At 46.9% G+C, this 17,612-nt stretch overlaps 2 protein-coding genes across 2 annotated transcripts in view; one reads left to right on the top strand and one right to left on the bottom strand.

Annotated features, from left to right (window-relative positions):
* DAO (D-amino acid oxidase) overlaps positions 1-6,261 on the top strand; it is a 39,493-nt gene extending 33,232 nt beyond the window's left edge. The window contains 5 exon segments of the mRNA XM_003761140.4: positions 832-949; positions 2,082-2,180; positions 4,817-4,851; positions 4,853-4,864; positions 4,866-6,261. Of these exon segments, the coding sequence (XP_003761188.2) occupies positions 832-949; positions 2,082-2,180; positions 4,817-4,851; positions 4,853-4,864; positions 4,866-4,935 (334 nt within the window). The 3' untranslated portion in view covers positions 4,936-6,261.
* An 8,922-nt stretch (positions 6,262-15,183) lies between these two features.
* The window catches only part of SVOP (SV2 related protein), a 53,863-nt gene continuing 51,434 nt past the window's right edge, over positions 15,184-17,612 (bottom strand). Inside the window, exon 16 of the mRNA XM_003761139.3 lies at positions 15,184-16,954. Coding sequence (XP_003761187.1) covers positions 16,748-16,954 — 207 coding nt within the window. The 3' untranslated portion in view covers positions 15,184-16,747. The remainder of the gene's footprint in view (positions 16,955-17,612) is intronic.

Consider the following 17,612-nt stretch of genomic DNA (forward strand, 5'->3'; position numbering starts at 1 on the left):
TAGAAATTTTCATTTTACTAAATAATAATTTACATTTTTTTTCACTCCATGGATTATTTTTTGCGTTATGGAAAGTCTTCCTCAACCTGAGCAAAAATATGGTACCAGGCAGGGAGGTGCTGGTTAAGTGTTTAACAACCAGCTCTTTAAGAAAAAAAAAAAATGTACATGACACACTTTTGAGTTTAGCCTATATCATGACCATTTTTCCTTCACTTCCTTAAGCCCATAGTCAACAAAATAATAAATCAAGCCCTAATTTGTAGCATTTTATGATTTCATTCATGTAAATGCTCAACGTGAAAATTTAACAATCGTGACTTGTGAGCTGGGTTGAGCTGGTTCCAATCCCTACTGCCGATCCTCCAAAGTGTCTGTTTCTGATTATTCTCTGTTTTCTTACTTTGGATTTTCACCTTATATACTGTCTTCAAAGAAAGGACTTAATTCATATAGTGAGAAGAAGGAGTATTCTCTGTGTGTGTGTGTGTGTGTCCTATCTTCCTTCTACGAAGATTGTGAGCTTCTTGAGGGCAGGAGCTATGTCTCTTCCAGTCGTCCTGTCTGTTCCAGAGCCCAGAAAAGTGCTTTTCACCAGTTATGATGGTGGTAAGATTGATGGTGGTGACAGAGGCAATGGTAGTAGTGGAGACGGCAGTAATGATAGTGAAGATAAATGATAATAAATACTTAGTAAATATAATGAATTCAAACAGCAGTGATGAGACTGATGGAGGTAATTAAGTCTATGTTGGTGGGAGAGATGAGAGCAGACAATGGGGGGCTCGGGACCACTCCATTCTACTTCCATCTTCCTCTCTCTTGACCCAGGAGCCAGACGGTCACCCTGGGGGGGATCTTTCAGTTGGGCAACTGGAATGAGAACAATGATCCCCAAGACCACAATACCATTTGGGAAAACTGCTGCCGCTTGGAGCCCACACTGCGGGTAAGACAAGACCAACGGGTCCTACTTCCTGTAATGACATCCTGACTTTGGGGCTCCTGAAGCCAAAGAAAAGCACCAAAACTTGGATAAATTGGGTGAATTTTCATGGGGATGAGAAAGGACCTTGATTTTCTTTTCTTTTTTTTTTGTTATTATCTTTTTTTATTATTATTATAGCTTTTTATTTACAAGATATATGCATGCGTAATTTTCCAGCATTGACAATTGCCAAACCTTTTGTTCCAATTTTTTCCCTCCTTCCCTCCACCCCATCTCCCAGATGGCAGGATGACCAATACATGTTAAATATGTTCAAGTATAAGTTAAATACAACCTAAGTATACATGAAGGACCTTGATTTTCATCAAGCTGGAAGCATGCCGGCTCTGTATGTGCTAAGAGCTGCCATCATTAGAAATTTAACAAGGAAGTTTTTGCAGCTAGGTAGGTAAGGATAATTTGATGTAGCCATGGAAGGTACCTGCCAGTTACCACTCAGTTTCTTCATCGTAAAAAATGAGTGATTGTGGGGGCTTTCCTGGGTTATATCCATCAGGGAGAGGAAGTACAGCTGAGACTTGATGAGGTTTCTACTCTGCCAAAGGACAGAACTCATTTGGGGATGTAGATGAGCTCAGCTGAGTGTGGCCATCAGAAGGAAAAAGCATCTCCCAAGATCGACACCATCTGCATTTCAGCACCTGGGGGAAGCACCCAGTTGCTCCACCCTAGTCATAAATATGGCTGGCGTGTACTGAAGTCCCCAAGTCCATAGTGCTTTTTCCTCAGAGCTTACTACAGAATCCCATCCCTTTTCACTGATCTCCCTTCCCCAGGGTATTTCTATTCTAAATGCCAACAGCTGATCCCCAGTCTCCATCAGAGAGCTGAAAAGAATCCTAGAGACGCAAGTTCAACTCTTTTTGCAAAAAGAGTTTTACAAATTTTACAAAAAATTTTTGTAATTTTACAAAATTTTACAAAAAAGGGAAACTGAGGCTCAAAGCCGTTAAGTCATTTGTTCAAGTTACACAGGAATAAATAAGTGACAACGTACATTTCCTTTTCCCTAAATAACAATAAGAACAACAAAATGTGAAAAAAGCCAAGTTACCGAAGCTTTGCCTTTCAGGATGCAGATATCCTAAGTTCATGGAGTGGTTTCCGGCCAGTGCGATCTCAAGTCCGGCTGGAGAGAGAGAAACTGTCACGTGGGCCCTTCAAGGCAGAGGTATGGTCTCCTGTGGCCAGAATGCTAATATTGCCATTTCTCCCCTAGTATTTTTCCTTCCAAGGGAAGATCTAAGAGGTAGGAAGGGAATAGGGTGCCTCTTCGGCTGGGGAAATTGAAGGTGATTTACCCAAAGTCATAAGAGAGATATCAGGGGTGATCAACATAGGGATCCTGGGATAATCTTTTAAAGAAAAAATGGAAATGTTTTTATTCTTTGTCTTTTTTTTAACCATATTTCCCCCTAGTATACTTCTCCCTCCTCCTCCCAGACGGCCGTTTCATATAATAAAGAATATTCTTTTAAATATAAAAGAAAGAATAAGAAAAGGAGAAAAAATCAGTAAAACTGATAAATATGCTGAAAAAGTCTGAAAATATGTGCAATGAGAACATTGATGAATGTCCCACTCCTGCTTCCTGAGCAGTAGGAGATAGAGCTTAGAGTCAGAAAGATCTGAGTTCAAATGCAGCTTCAGATTCATCCTGGCTGTGTAATAAGTCACTTAATCTCTGTCTGCCTCGGGTTCCTCATCTGTTAAATAGGGATTGTAAAACTCCTATTTTCCAAGGTAGTTGTAACAATTAAAAAGATATTATTTGTGAGGTGCTTAGCACAGTGCCTGGTATATAGAAGGACTATATAAATGCCTTTTCTCCTCATAATCTTTTTAATTTTGCAACTTTCACTTTTGACTTCTATGTGTATATAGCTGTTCTTTCCATTTCCATTGTTGTGATCGTTGGGTACATCGTTGTCTTGGTTCTGCTGACTTTGCCCCTGCTCTTAGGGATCTTTCCCACATTTCTCCGCATTCATCATACGTCATTGTGTTGTTGTTATGTTGTTGTTTCAGTTGTGCCCAACTCTTCGTGACCCCATTTAGGGTTCTCTTGGTAAAGATATTGGAATGGTTTGCCATTTCCTTCTCTAGCTCATTTTACAGATGAGGAAACTGAGGCAAACGGAATGAAGTGACTTGCCCAGGATCTCCCAGCTGGTGTCTGAGGCTAGATTTGAACTCAAGAAAATGAGTCTTCTTGACCCCAGACCCATCCCCCCATTTGTTACAGTATAGTAACATTGCATTTTGCCTTCATGTACCACAATTACCCATCCTGCAGTCAGTGGATTTCTACTGTTTCCGATGCTCTGCCATCACAAAATGTACTGTCGTACGTATTTGGGTGAATACGGAGACTCGCTTCTTAGCAATGACCTCCTTGGTCTATAAGCAGAATCACACTCCGTGGGACCCCATTTCAATTAAATTCATCATCTTTTCTTTCCCCTAATTTTTTTTTTTACCCCTGTTTAAAAAAATCAAATGACTCGGCTTTTGAAATCGAGTTGAAAATCCATTCCTATTTTAGCTTGGAGATGACCCTGAGTCATGGCACTTGGAAAGGCATCAGAATCCCAAAGAAGGCTGGGTAGAAGCAGGATTCATTTAGAGAGAGACAATCCTCTCCCTCCCCCAGCCCCCAATCCATCAAACATGACTGAGCACAGGACAGTCAGAGCAAAGGTATGAAGTAGGGGAGCAGTGCCCAGAAATGGAGATGCTGAGAGATGGCCCCAGGAGGGAGAGACGCACATTGGCCAGAGGGAGACTGGAGGGAGACCCGCACTCCAGGGTGAGCTTCCAATGTCATCCCACCCCTCTCCGCCAATGAGGCTTAGAGGTTAGATGGCTTGCTCATAGTTGCCTGGTCAGTATGTGTTAAAGGCAAGACTCAAACATGCGTTTTCTTGGTTTCAAAGCCAGCTCTCTGGCCACTGGAACATATGAAATGTCAGAACTGAAAGGAGAGAATCCTTAGAATGGGGGAATGGAGACGGGGGAGAAAGGGGATGGGGAGTGGGAGGGGTTAGAAAGGGGATGTGAGTGAGGGGGGGAAAGGGAAAGAGTGGAGGGGGTTAGAAAGGGGAATTTGGGGGAGGGAGCGAAAGGGGATGTCAGAGCTGGGGGGGTTAGAAAAGGGGACAGGGTGGGAGGGGCTTGAAAGGGATGTTGAGGAGGGGCTTAAACAGGGAATCAGGGCTGGGAGGGGCTTAGAACAGGGGAATCAGGGCGGGAGGGGCTTGAAAGGGAATGGGTGGGGGGCTTAGAAAGGGATGTAGGGCGAGGGGCTAAAAGGGAGTGGGAGTGGGAGGGGCAGAAAGGGGGTTTGGGGTTGGAGGGGAGCGAACAGGGACAGAGCTGGAGGGGGCAGAACAGAGGATGCAGGGCTGGGGGGGCGAACAGGGAATCAGGGCTGAGGGGGCTTAGAACAGGGAGCCAGAGCTGGAGGGGCTTGAAGAGGGAATCAGGGCTGGGGGCGAAAGGGGATGTCAGAGCTGGGGGGCGAACAGGGATGTCAGAGCTGGGAGGGGGCTTAGAACAGAAGATGTCAGAATTGAGAAGAGGTGATTTAAAGTGTTTCCAAAAAGCATTATGGGGTTCCACAAGAGAGTTTCACCATCCCCTTCCAAGATGGAGAAGAAAACCAGAGACCCAGGACTTTCCCGGGTCAGTCCCCACCCCCCCCCCCACGTAAGTGGACTCTAAAAGCTGGCCTTTCTGGGCCAGAGAAGCTCTCTCCCTATTCCGCAGCAGGCGCAGTGACCACCGTGCATCTCTTGGTTCTTTCAGCTCATTCACAACTATGGCAAGGAAAGGGACGGGCTCAATCCACTGGGGCCGCCCGAAGGGTCTTTGGGCAAATCCTGGAAGAACGGAAGCTGTCCGGGATCCCTCCATCCCACCTGTGAAGGGGCCCGGATCTCAGCTCCCAAAGGGAGCTGTTCTACCCAATTCTCCGCCATTCCCACCCCCTCCTCCCCATCCCCAGCCCTTTGTGCCAGGAAGCCTGCCTCGAGAAAAAACTGAGCAACCAAGAGGGTTCTCCCGCTCGCCAGAATGTACAGCCCAAGAAGCCCAGGGTCACCGGGCCCCCACATTGGGTACACTGGGAGGAGCTGTTCCAGCCCTGCAGATCGGATCGAAACATGGTCATCTCCCAAAAGGTTTCATGTGAGAAGAGAGTGTGCAAAGACGAAAGAGCAGAGTTTGTTTGTTTGTGGGATCACAGATGGGATCTCCCAGGCAATCTCACCCAACCTCCCCCATTTTAAAGATGAGGAAACTGAGGCCCTCAGAGGTGAAGGTGATTGCTCAGGGTCACACCAAAGGTGTTAGACATGGGATTGACACTCAGAATCATAGGATCTCAGAGCTATAAATGACCCTAGAGGTCATTGAGTCCAATACTTCCATTTTATAGATGGGCAGACTGAGATCCTGAGAGGTGAAGGTGATTGCTCAAGGTCATATCAAACATGTTAGATATGGGGTTGACACTCAGAATCATAAGCTAGAAGTGACCTTAGAGATCACTGAATCCAGAGCTTCCATTTTACAGATGGGCAGACTGAGGTCCTGAGTCCATAGAGAGAAACTGACTTACTGAAAGTCACATAGCTAGTTCTAGAATGTACATATCTTAGCTCCTGGCTTAGGGCACTTCTTATTGGACCACAGCGGGCAGAGCTGGAACTGGGAGAGCAGAGAAGGGGAAAGGCCAGGGTCAATAGCAGAGAAGGATCATCCTGCCCTCCAGAACCTAAGTCAGCCAGTTCAGCCCAGGGGCCGCAACAGTCCCACCTAACTCTCCCTTGGCCCATATTCCCATCTCTTGGAAGCATCGCTTCACATGGAAATTCTGTAGCAAGAAGAAAAATGAACTCACTAAACGTCCTCCTTATTTGAGAATCAGGAATTAATGTCTCTGGCCCCAAACTCTGTCTGGGGGTGATTCATGGGATCCGGATATTTAACCAAAAGATAAACAGAAGAAATGATCCCTTTCCTGAAGCTAGAGGCACTGCCCATTCTGGGGACTCGGGGCCATCTTGCAGAGAAAGGGGAGCATCTAAGGACAAGGGGCTCCCTGGGCAAGTAATTCCCAGCCCTCCTGCTGCTAACAACTGGGACGTGATTGGCTTCCTTCATACAATCATAGAAATGTCAAAGCTGGGAGGGCTCTTAGAACAGGGGATGTCAGAGCTGGGAGAGCCCTTAGAACAGGGGATGTCAGGGCTGGGAGGGCCTTAGAACAAGGGATGTCAGAGCTGGGAGGGCCCTTAGAACAGGGGATGTCAGGGCTGGGAGGGCCCTTAGAACAGGGGATGGCAGAGTTGGGAGGGCCCTTAGAACAGGGGATGTCAAGGCTGGGAGGGCCCTTAGAACAGGGATGGCAGAGCTGGGAGGGCCCTTAGAACAGGGGATGGCAGAGCTGGGAGGGCCCTTAGAACAGGGGATGTCAGAGCTGGGAGGGCCCTTAGAACAGGGGATGTCAGGGCTGGGAGGGCCCTTAGAACAGGGGATGTCAGGGCTGGGAGGGCCCTTAGAACAGGGAGATGTCAGAGCTGGGAGGGCCCTTAGAACAGGGATGTCAAGGCTTGGAGGGCCCTTAGAACAGGGGATGTCAGAGCTGGGAGGGCCCTTAGAACAGGGGATGTCAGAGCTGGGAGGGCCCTTAGAACAGGGGATGTCAGAGCTGGGAGGGCCCTTAGAACAGGGGATGTCAGAGCTGGGAGGGCCCTTAGAACAGGGGATGTCAGGGCTGGGAGGGCCTTAGAACAAGGGATGTCAGAGCTGGGAGGGCCCTTAGAACAGGGGATGGCAGAGTTGGGAGGGCCCTTAGAACAGGGGATGTCAAGGCTGGGAGGGCCCTTAGAACAGGGGATGGCAGAGCTGGGAGGGCCCTTAGAACAGGGGATGTCAGAGCTGGGAGGGCCCTTAGAACAGGGGATGTCAGAGCTGGGAGGGCCCTTAGAACAGGGGATGTCAGAGCTGGGAGGGCCCTTAGAACAGGGGATGTCAGGGCTGGGAGGGCCCTTAGAACAGGGGATGTCAGGGCTGGGAGGGCCCTTAGAACAGGAGATGTCAGAGCTGGGAGGGCCCTTAGAACAGGGGATGTCAAGGCTTGGAGGGCCCTTAGAACAGGGGATGTCAGAGCTGGGAGGGCCCTTAGAACAGGGGATGTCAGAGCTGGGAGGGCCCTTAGAACAGGGGATGTCAGAGCTGGGAGGGCCCTTAGAACAGGGATGTCAGAGCTGGGAGGGCCCTTAGAACAGGGGATGTCAGGGCTGGGAGGGCCCTTAGAACAGGGGATGTCAGGGCTGGGAGGGCCTTAGAACAGGGGATGTCAGAGCTGGGAGGGCCCTTAGAACAGGGGATGTCAGGGCTGGGAGGGCCCTTAGAACAGGAGATGTCAGAGCTGGGAGGGCCCTTAGAACAGGGGATGTCAAGGCTGGGAGGGCCCTTAGAACAGGGGATGGCAGAGCTGGGAGGGCCCTTAGAACAGGGGATGGCAGAGCTGGGAGGGACCTTAGAATTTGGAAGGTATATGTAAGCTTTTATGGCTCAGTTTCCTCATCTGTAAAATTCGGACGTTGAACTAGACGTCTTCTAAGGTTCTTGAAGGTCTAAATCCAATGACTTAATTTAGAACATAGATCATTGACTCTATAAGGGACCTTAGAGATCACACAGTCCCATCCTTTCACTTTATAGATGGAGAGAGGGAGCCCCAGAGGGATAGTGAGTCCTGCTCAAGCTCACAGTGCTAGTAGATGATGGAAGAACTAAGACTTCAGGCCATTTTTTCCAACCCTAGAGTCTATGTCTCTTCCCCACACACCCTCAGTGCCTTTCATGTCTTGCTTCATGTCCCTCTATTCCTTCTCTCCCTCTATTGCTCTCCTAATCATAGCCCCTGATTTCATTCCGTTTAATCCATTGGACAAATGTCTAACGGTACTATGGGAGAGAGTCCTGACCTTGGACTATACATTCTTAGTGACACGTCAAAGGAACAGTTCTTACACAGAACCAAGTCTGCCCATGTGGGGGGACCATAGGGCAGCTGGGTGGCGCAGTGGTTAGAGCACTGGCCCTGAAGTCAGGAGGACCTGAGTTCAAATCTGACCTCAGATACTTAACACTTCTAGCTGTGTGACCCTGAGGAAGTCACTTAACCCCAATTGCCTCAGAAAAAAAAAATCCATTTGTTTTTGTTTTCTCAAGATCAAATATGTGGAGGAAGATAAATTTAAACTAACTAATTAGCTGGTTTTTAATGTGAAACCCTCAAGAATAGGGCACCCAGGGTCCAAAGACAGGAAGGATTCAGTCTGTTCACACTCCCATCTGAACCCAGGACCTTTCTGAGGCCTTTCTGTAAGCCCTGAGTTTAGGCAACGGCATCATTTCCCAAAGTCTAGTTGGAAACTTCCCTTCCCTTTGCCTCTTCATAGAAACACATTGTGTGAAGAATTATAAGATTAAAGCTGGAAGAAACTTTGTGGAATGATTCAGTTTAATTTCTCCTTCCCTCTCATTTTACAGAGAGGTTTGATGACTTGCCCAATGATACTCAAGGAGTAAGTGTCAAAGCCGGGCCTCAGAGCCTCTGCTTCTCACTCCAAGTCATTCTGCTTTTATTTATTCCCCAAAAGCTGAATTTCACAATCAACCAGATTGTCTGTGAAAACCTTCCTGCTGTTGTCTTTTATGAATAACGTGAACCAAAAGGTTCCTTTCCTAAAACAAAGCCGGAGTCCACTGTGAAATATTGTTTAAAATTTTTTAATCTCCAGAGACAAGATCTTTCGGGCGGGATCCCCAAAGATCTTGTCCTGCTGGAGCCCTGAGTGGCTGAATCGAAGAAGCTGAAATTTAACAAGGATCCATTTAAAGTTTTAAATATGGTTCAAAAAAAAATCAACCCATCAAGGGAGCCTTGGTTAAGTAGCAACTTGTTTATAAAAGATCTGGGGGTATCAGAGGACCACTTTATTGTGAGTTAGCAAAATAACCTGGCAGCCCCCAAATTTATTGTCTTCAGTTTTCTGAAAAGTAAGTTAAGTTAAGGGAACTTGGACTTGTTCTGCTGGGCCTGGAGAGCAGAAGCAGAAACAAAGAGTATCTGCTCACAATACTTCCTAGGACTTGGAGCCGGCCAAAGAAGGAAGGGGCAGACTAGAGTGGGTGGGTTTCCTCCAGGGTTGGGCTGGGAAATATTTAACGCTAGTGGGTGGGAGTGGGATGGGAGTAGGGAATGGTAAAAGATGAACGCTCGACATAGATCACACACGGTTAAGTTTAATTTCTATTCTTAACATTCTTGAGACAATCAATGAAACAATAAATCAACTCATTTATAGCTTTGACAAGATGATTTCCAAAATGTAAATGCTCACACCCCAAAGTGTCAAGCCTGTGCGGCTGCTGCCGCCTGCTCCTGTCCACTTCCCTTCCAGGGGACGTCTTCAGGTATGGGATGGATGAGCCCTTGTCAAGGATATTATAAGGTGGATTCCTTTTGGATGGCAGGGGTAGCCACTAAGGACTCTTCTGACCCTTAAATTCTGGGATTGCGGGGTTTCCTACTCGTTTGTCACCCACTTGCCTTGCCTTGGAAGAGAATCATGGTTTTTAAAAGACTTTGATAAACCAGAAAGTTTATAGAATGATGAGGGAACTGGAGGCCATGCTGTATTTAAAAGGAACTGGGGATATTTAGTCTAGAGAAGCTAAAAAAATTATTAGGGGTTGGGGAAATGACATGATAACTGTCTTCAAGTCTATGAAAGGCTATCATGTTGGTCTGCTTTTACTTGGTCCCAGAGGAGAAAGCCTGGAAAAATGAGTGGAAATCGACAAGAGAAAAATGGAGTCTTGGATAAAGGAACGATTCTTAATAACTGGAACCGTCCCAACGTAGAATGGGCTGACTTGACTGGGGGCGGGGGGAGAAGAGCTCTCATTGGAGGTCTTCAAGCACAGTCTGGATAGATAGACACTTATAGGGGATTCTGAAGAGGGGGATATTGTTCAAGTATGGGTAGGAGGGATGGCCCCTGAGGTTATCTCAGATGCCAAACTAAAATTTCATTATTCAGATGATAAAACTGGCATTTATCTAGGGTTTTCCTGCTTATGAAGTCACTTAACTTTGTTTGCCTCAGTTAGCTCATCTGTAAAATGAGCTGGAGGAGGAAATAGCAAATCACTTCAGTGTCATTGCCAGAAAAAAAAAAAACAAAACATCATGGATAGTATTAGAGTGCTACAGTCCATGGGATCACAAAGAGTCATACAATTACTAGCTGTGTGAATCTGGGCAAGTCACTTAACCCAGCTTACCTCAGTTTCCTCATCTGTGAAATGAGCCAGAGGAGGAAATGGCAAAGCACTCCAGCGTCTTTGCCAAGAGAACCCCCAATGGGGTCCCAAAGAATTGGGCACAACTTAAAGGATTGAACAACGACAATTACAAAAATTACCTCATGTGATCTTCACTATGACTCTGGGAGAGGGTGCTATTATATCCCCAGACTTCGATAACCCCAGAGGAGAAAGGGAGATGATAACTTTGCACTCACTTCAGTCCAATTCATAGGCAAGTCAAGACATTATACTTGGGATGTCCTCAGTCCCCCTTGAGAGCTAATGCTGGACAAATCAACAGATGAGGAAACTAAGACAGATGCTGATTTGCCCGGGATCAAGGCTGGATTTAAACTTGGCTTTGCCCACCTCTAGGTCTGACACTCTATCCACTAGGCCACCCTCTGATATCCAGGGCCACTATGGGTTGACACCATTTAGGCTTTTTCAGCTTAAAACCATAGCTAGCTCTGGAGTCAGATGAGCCAGGCTCTGCCATTCACCTCCTGCATGACTTTGGATAGATCCCTTTGAGTCTCCCACCCTCAGTTTCCTTTTCTGTAAAGGAAGGAGGCAGGAATAGGTGTGGTTCTTTTATGCTTTGCACATCCTGGTTACTTGCATGGCGTCTTCCCTATTAGAATGTGTGCACCTATCTGTTTTTCTATTTCTTTTAAAAGCATCTCCAGTTCTTAACCTAGTGCCGGGCACAGAGTCAGCACTTCATGAGCCTGTGATGATTGATCGGTCCCTTCCTGGGCTAAATCCTGTGAGCAGAATGCCAAGCCAGAAAGCAGGGTCACAGGGCCTGAGGGGGCAGGCCGGCGGGTCCCCCAAGAGCAGGGTCACAGGGCCTGAAGGGCCAGGGCGCTGGGCTCACTGAAAGCAGGGTCACCGGGCCTGAAGGGGCAGGCCGCTGAATCTACCAATAGCAGGATCACAGGGCCTGAGAGGATGGGCCGCCGGGTCCCCCGAAAGCAGGATCACCAGGCCTGAAGGGACAGGCTGCTGAATCCACCAAAAGCAGGGTCACTGGACCTGAAGGAGCAGGCTGCCGGGTCCCCTGAAAGCAGGGTCACAGGGCCCGAAGGGGCAGGCCACCGAATCCACCGAAAAGCAGGATCACAAAGCCTCAGGAGATAGGCCACTGGGCCCACCCCTTCTTGTACAAAGGAGAAAATTAGCTCTGGAAGTCCTGACACAGAAGGAGAATCAGGAGTATTCTCTTGGCCCTAAGGCCACTAAATGGGGAGCTCTTAAATAACAGGGTCTGGGACTTTTTAAGGCTGTATGTTCAAGCGTGATGCTCATCTAGCTTTTGGTAAATGAGAGGTTATTCCAAAGACATAAACTCCTTTCAAGAAAGATGCTCTGAACTTTGTAAGAGGCGGTTTCTCTCATCCCCTGCCCCAATGCCTGCCCCTCCTATCCCTGCCACAAAGACCTTGTGGCCCACCATACGCAACACTGTCATGAAACGCTGATTTCCATGTGGTGAAAGCCTTTGAGCTGACCCGTACATCCGACTGTTGTTATTGCCAGCTGGTATTCTACAGGGAAAACCCACATGACTCCCATTGCCTAGGAGAGCTCAGTCACCTGATCATAATTAGAAATGCGCCTCAGCCCAAGCTGCTGGTACCTTTGGAGGTGGAAAAGGGAGGGAAAGAATAAGGAGGGGGAGGGAGAGAGAGGAGAAGGAGGGAGGAAGGGAGAAAGAGAGAAAAGCAGAAGGGGAGAGGGACAAAGAGAGGGAAAGGGAAAGGGAGATGGAGAGAGGGAGGAAGGAAGACAGCAAGGAGAAGAAGAGAGAGAGTGGGGGGAAGGGAGGAGGAAGGAAAAGGAGAGAGACAAAGAGGGAGAGGGAGGTGGGGAGAAGAAGATGGGGAGAGAGAGGGAGACAGAAAAAGGAGAAGGAGACAGAGAAAGGAGAGAGGGAGAGAGAGAAAAAGAGAGAGGAAGAGAGGGAGGGAGGGAGGGAGGAGGAGAGGGACAAAGAGAGGGAGAGGGAAAAGAAGGTGGAGAGAGAGAGAGGGAGAGAGGGAGACAGAGACAGGAGAGGGAGAGAGACAAAAAGAAAGAGAGAGGGAGAGAAACAGAGAGATAAAGACAGAAAAGAGAGATTGAGACTGAAACAGAAACAAAAAAAAATCAGAGAGAGAGAAAGACAGAGAGACTGAGACAGACAGCAAAACAGAAAAGACAGATGGACAAAGAGAGAGGGAAAGACAGAAATGGAAGACAGAAGAGAAAGACAAATAGTGAGAGATAGAGACTGAGACAGAGAGACAAAAAAGACCCAAAGAGAGACAGAGACAGACAGAAAGAAAGATACAAATTCTTTCATTGGTCATGCTTCAAAATGTCATAAATGGCACAACTCAGGTCTATGATCCTATGACTTTTGTGACATTAGGCAAATCCCTTGGCCTCTCTGTGCCTCAGTTTCCTTTTCTGTAAAATAAAAGGGCTTGAGCAGATGACCCCTGATGTCTCTTTCTTCCCTAGCTCAGGAACCTGCATATAACCTGGGAGAAGTTGATCTTCTCTGAATTTCCTCCTCTGAAATTCAGAGGAATTCCTCCTCTGAATCAATAAAATCCGAGGTTGGACTGGGGACTACTGAAGTCCCCTCTATTTCTCAATCTTTGATCTTGCTGCAGGGATGAGGGATGGTTCAATGTACTTTGAGGAGCTGAGTCCCGGGCCTTATTTCCCCAGGACTAGAAAGAGCACTGGAAAGAAAGCCAGCCTTGGGCTATGGGAAGGATGTATTATCTTAGGCAAGTCCTTTTGCAGAAGTAAATGAAGCTGAGAGGAGAGATCATTTCATTCCTAATACCTAGCCCAGAGCCTGACACATAGTAGGTGCTTAGTCTATACGTATTGATTGATTGAAAATCATTAATGGTAGGGACTAATGCCTTGTTTGTGAACTATGGATGGTACAACCATTCTGGAAAGCAATTTGGAATTCTGCAAATGAAGTGATTAAAATATCTATACCCTTTGACCCAGAATTTCACTTATACTCCAAGGAGGCTACTGGGGAAAAGATGGCCTCCTAATATGTACAGCAGCGTTTCTTTGTGTTAGCTAAGAAAAGAAAAAGGCAGCTAGGTGGTGCAGTGGATAGAGAGACAGCCCTGAAGTCAGGAAGGCAGCTTCATGAGTTCAAATCCAGCCTCAGTCAATAGCTGTGTCTAGACAAGTCACTTTACCTATTTCAAACCTGTTTCCTCATCTATCAAATAAGCTGAAGAAGGAAAAACCAAATCAGTCCTGTATTTTTCCCAAGAAAACTCCATAAAGAATCAGACATGACTAAGAAAGAATTGAACAACTACAAGAAAAATTGAAAATAAAGAAGATGCCCATCAGTTGGGAGGTGGCGGAATTGTTGTGCATGAATGTCATAAAATATCACCTTGTTGTAAGAAATGATGTACATTATGACTGCAGAGGAGAATGGAAATTTCTACATGAACTGGGGTAGAGAGAAATAAGCAGATGTAAGAAAATAATTTACACAATGACAACAACATTAATGGGAGAAAAAAACTATCATAAAAAAAGAAAATTGAATGTTGTGAAACTATAAAGAACAACCTTTTAAAGGAAGGTTATGAGAAGACATCCTTTCCTTTCTCACCTACACGTCTTTGCAGAGAAGGGTATAACTCTCTTCCCAGGACTGATGGACTTTTTTGAAATGTTGATGGACTTTGCTAAATTCACTTCTATTTTTCTTTCATTTAGAAACAGATTACTTTTTTACAAGGGGGAAGGGGACTCTCCAGAAGAGGAGCAAAATATAGGAGGAAATCTAGGCAATATGAAAACAAATCTATCAATAAAATCTGGCATACACCTCATCCCCACCTCCAGAGAGAAACTAAACGCTGTAATTATAATGTTCAAGCTTGGTCCTGAAGAAAAAAAGGAGAAAACACACTTTTTTCTGACTTCTTTGTAAAGGCAGGGGACTATGGGTAAGGCAATATTGCATAAGCTGTCAGATTGGTTCATGTATTGGGTTAGTTTTGTTGAACTGATTTTCCCCTTCTAATTCTTTTTAATTATTATGAGTGTGGCTATTTGGGAAGGGGAAGGAAAATTAATAGAACACTATTTTTTAAGAAGTCATTGATCAAAAAAAAAAAAGAAGTCACTAATCCCGTAGCCATTTAAGTAACTGGAAGCTCATCATGGAGACTAAGAGTTACAGATGAAATTAAAGAGATTATTAGATCCCTATAGTAGAATTTAAGTCTTCAAGAGCAAAGATTTTTTTTTGGGGGGGGGGGAGGGAAGAATTGGTTTGCCTTTGTAAGTCTTTGTTACTATGTATATACTAAGTGCTTAATAAATGTTTCCGACAGATTGGAGAATGGACCAGAGAGAATCCAGAATCCCCCTCTTACTCCAATCCTTATCCTCCTCCCACAGATGATGTTGGATCCCCTCCAAGCTCCCCATACATTCTAAAGACTCCTAGGTTTTCCTCTACACCTTGAAGCTGAATCTGCCCCTATCTGCCATCTTTCCCAATTAGAATGTGCGCTCCCCAAGGGTAGATCGGGTTTCACTTTTCATTTATATCCCAGCGATAAACTGGCCCAGTGCCTGGCCCGTAATAAATGCTTATTAAATGTTTTTTCATTAATTTTCCATCCAAGAGATTCCCAGCTGTAGAATTGTTGTTGTTTTTTTTTTTTTTTTAATGTAGGATTAACGCAGACCCCTGTGAGGACGAAATGGCATAATGACAAAGGCAGAGCTTGTGAAGGTCCATCACCAACATGTTTTAATAATAAATGAACTTACAGACTTTGTTCCCTTGCAATGTTTACCGAAAACACATCTCCAAGCAAAAAAAAATGTCAGCAGCTTCTTTGGCCTTTGATGGGAGATGGGGATGCTCTCCCTTCTGACTTGATCCCTTTGCTTTCCCAATGGGAAACATCCTATTCTGAACCAAGTACTGCAGGCGGGTGAATGACACTGACATGGAACCCAGTTAGTCCCCCTCTCCTGACCCAGATGGAAGCTGAGTTCAAAAGGCAGTCTCTCTTTCTCTCTCTCTGCTGACCCCCACATTCTGTCCATCAAAGAGGGCCACCATCCCCCCCGGGGGGCATGAGTGGCACCCCGGACCACCTCGGGATGGTGATGTCATGAGCACTGGCAAGGGATGGCAGCAACGAAACTGGAGCTGAGGGATGAGGAGGACCTAAAACTCAGTCCCACCCCCACCCCCCAGCTTCGGAATAATACTGAGAAGTGGGGTTGGCTGGGCACATTTTCTGATTTCTCTGTACATCTGTCCAGGCTCAAAATGGGAATCTGCCCTCATGGCTGGTGAATGGTAAAGAGAGGCCGTTCAAGTGGGTGGTCTCCTCTTCCCACCTTTCGTCCCCACAGAAGAGCCAGCCACAAAAGGTACCGGGCCCCCAAACTGCCCTCCCAGGGGGAGAAAGGACATCACCAGCCCTGTTCCTCCTGGACCTCCCTAGGGATCAGAGGCGAGATCCCTCCTTCCATCCCTCCTTTTTTCTGTCCCGATGTCCCAGCCCAGCTGGAAGCAGTTGTCAGAGGGGGCTGTCTGACAGGAAGGATCCCCGCTCCCCAGTGAGTGAGAAAGGGTCGGGATCGGGAACAAGCCTGAGTACAATGGACAAAAACAGACCTGCCCCCATGCATTGTGGAGATGGGATTGGGGGGAGGAGCGGGGTCCCAATGCACGGTCAGCAATGGTGATGTGATAGCGCAGTGAGCAGTGTGGGGAGGACTCTGAGCTGCGAGATCCAGGAGCCTTTCCCACGTGGGCTTCTTCCCCCTCTGTCTCCAGTTTAGACCCGGATAAGGGTCGCTTAGCTCCCAGTGACCTTTCTCTGCAATGCCCATGAAAACTGCCCCCGAGGTGGGGACCCAGGACCCAGCAGGCTGACTGACGGAGTCCTCTTCCTTGGCAAATGAGCCCAGAGCTGGGTTATCTACACGGACCGTTTGGCTCTTGGCTCTCCCGTCGAATACCTGGATCCGGTCGGCATGGTCGGCTCGTGGCATCGCTGGACCTCTGGAGCTTGGCAGTGGGCCAGCGCTAACAAACCTCGCCCCCTCTCCCACCGACAGAGCGACCCCAGAACAAATGCCTCCCCTGCCATCCCCGAGGTGGCACTGGATGAATATGAGTGAACGGTATTGAAGACACAAATTCCTTTCGGTCCAAATCCACAGGTCTGGACCCGTGACCCGTGACATTGGCAGTGACAGCCTGATCCCTCCGGGAATCACCCCCACCTCCTCCCTCCGGCCTTCCTGGACATCCAGCCTCTCGAGGCGCCGTCACTCCTGCGATCCCGAGTTGGACCTGGTCACGCCCAGGTTGTGGGACCCTTTCCCCACCATCTCCTGCCCCCACTCCCGGTGGCTGGACTCCTGCAGACCACGGCCTTTGGTCTCAATTGGCAGGAAGCAGGAGGCGAGGGCGGCCAAGAGGCAGCAGCCACTGTACACCACCAAAGTCAAGTAAACAGATGATTCCAGCATCACCTTCAGGGAGAGACACAAGAGGCTGCTCAAAGACCCCTTGGGGTATAGGGATCCCCTACATCTAGAGAGCATGGTGCCCTGCTCCAAACACTTCCCAAGATGTGGCCTGAGGGTTAGCAAACAACAGGACCTGATTTTGAATCTTGACCCTAGTCCTTTGTGACGTTAGCCCCATCATTTCATCCCTTGGACTTCAGAATTTGCCTTTTAAAATAGATTTAAATTGGAACTCAAAATCATAAAAATGAATGCTGAAAAGCATCTTTACACATATTTTAAAAAAGGAAATACTATTGGACATTTTTGTCAAGGGAATTTGAGGATGGGCTAAAAAGGGCACTGAGCTTGGAATGACAGGACCTGATTTCAAATCTTGACCCTAGTCCTTTGTGACTTTGACTCCATCATTTCATCTCTTGGACTTCAGAATTTGCTTTTTAAAATGGATTTAAACTGGAACTCAAAATCATAAAAACGAATGCTGAAAACCATCTTTACCCATATTTAGAGAAAGGAAATACTATTGGACATTTTTGTCAAGTGATTTTGATCCAGTCTGCTATCTGCCTCCACTTTATGGGAGAGTTCATCCCATTCACATTTACAGTTAAAATAACTAATTCTGTATTTCCTGCCAAAGTGGTTTTGAAGATGCATT

Source organism: Sarcophilus harrisii, chromosome 1 (assembly GCF_902635505.1).
Source record: "Sarcophilus harrisii chromosome 1, mSarHar1.11, whole genome shotgun sequence".
Classification (NCBI taxonomy): domain Eukaryota; kingdom Metazoa; phylum Chordata; class Mammalia; order Dasyuromorphia; family Dasyuridae; genus Sarcophilus; species Sarcophilus harrisii.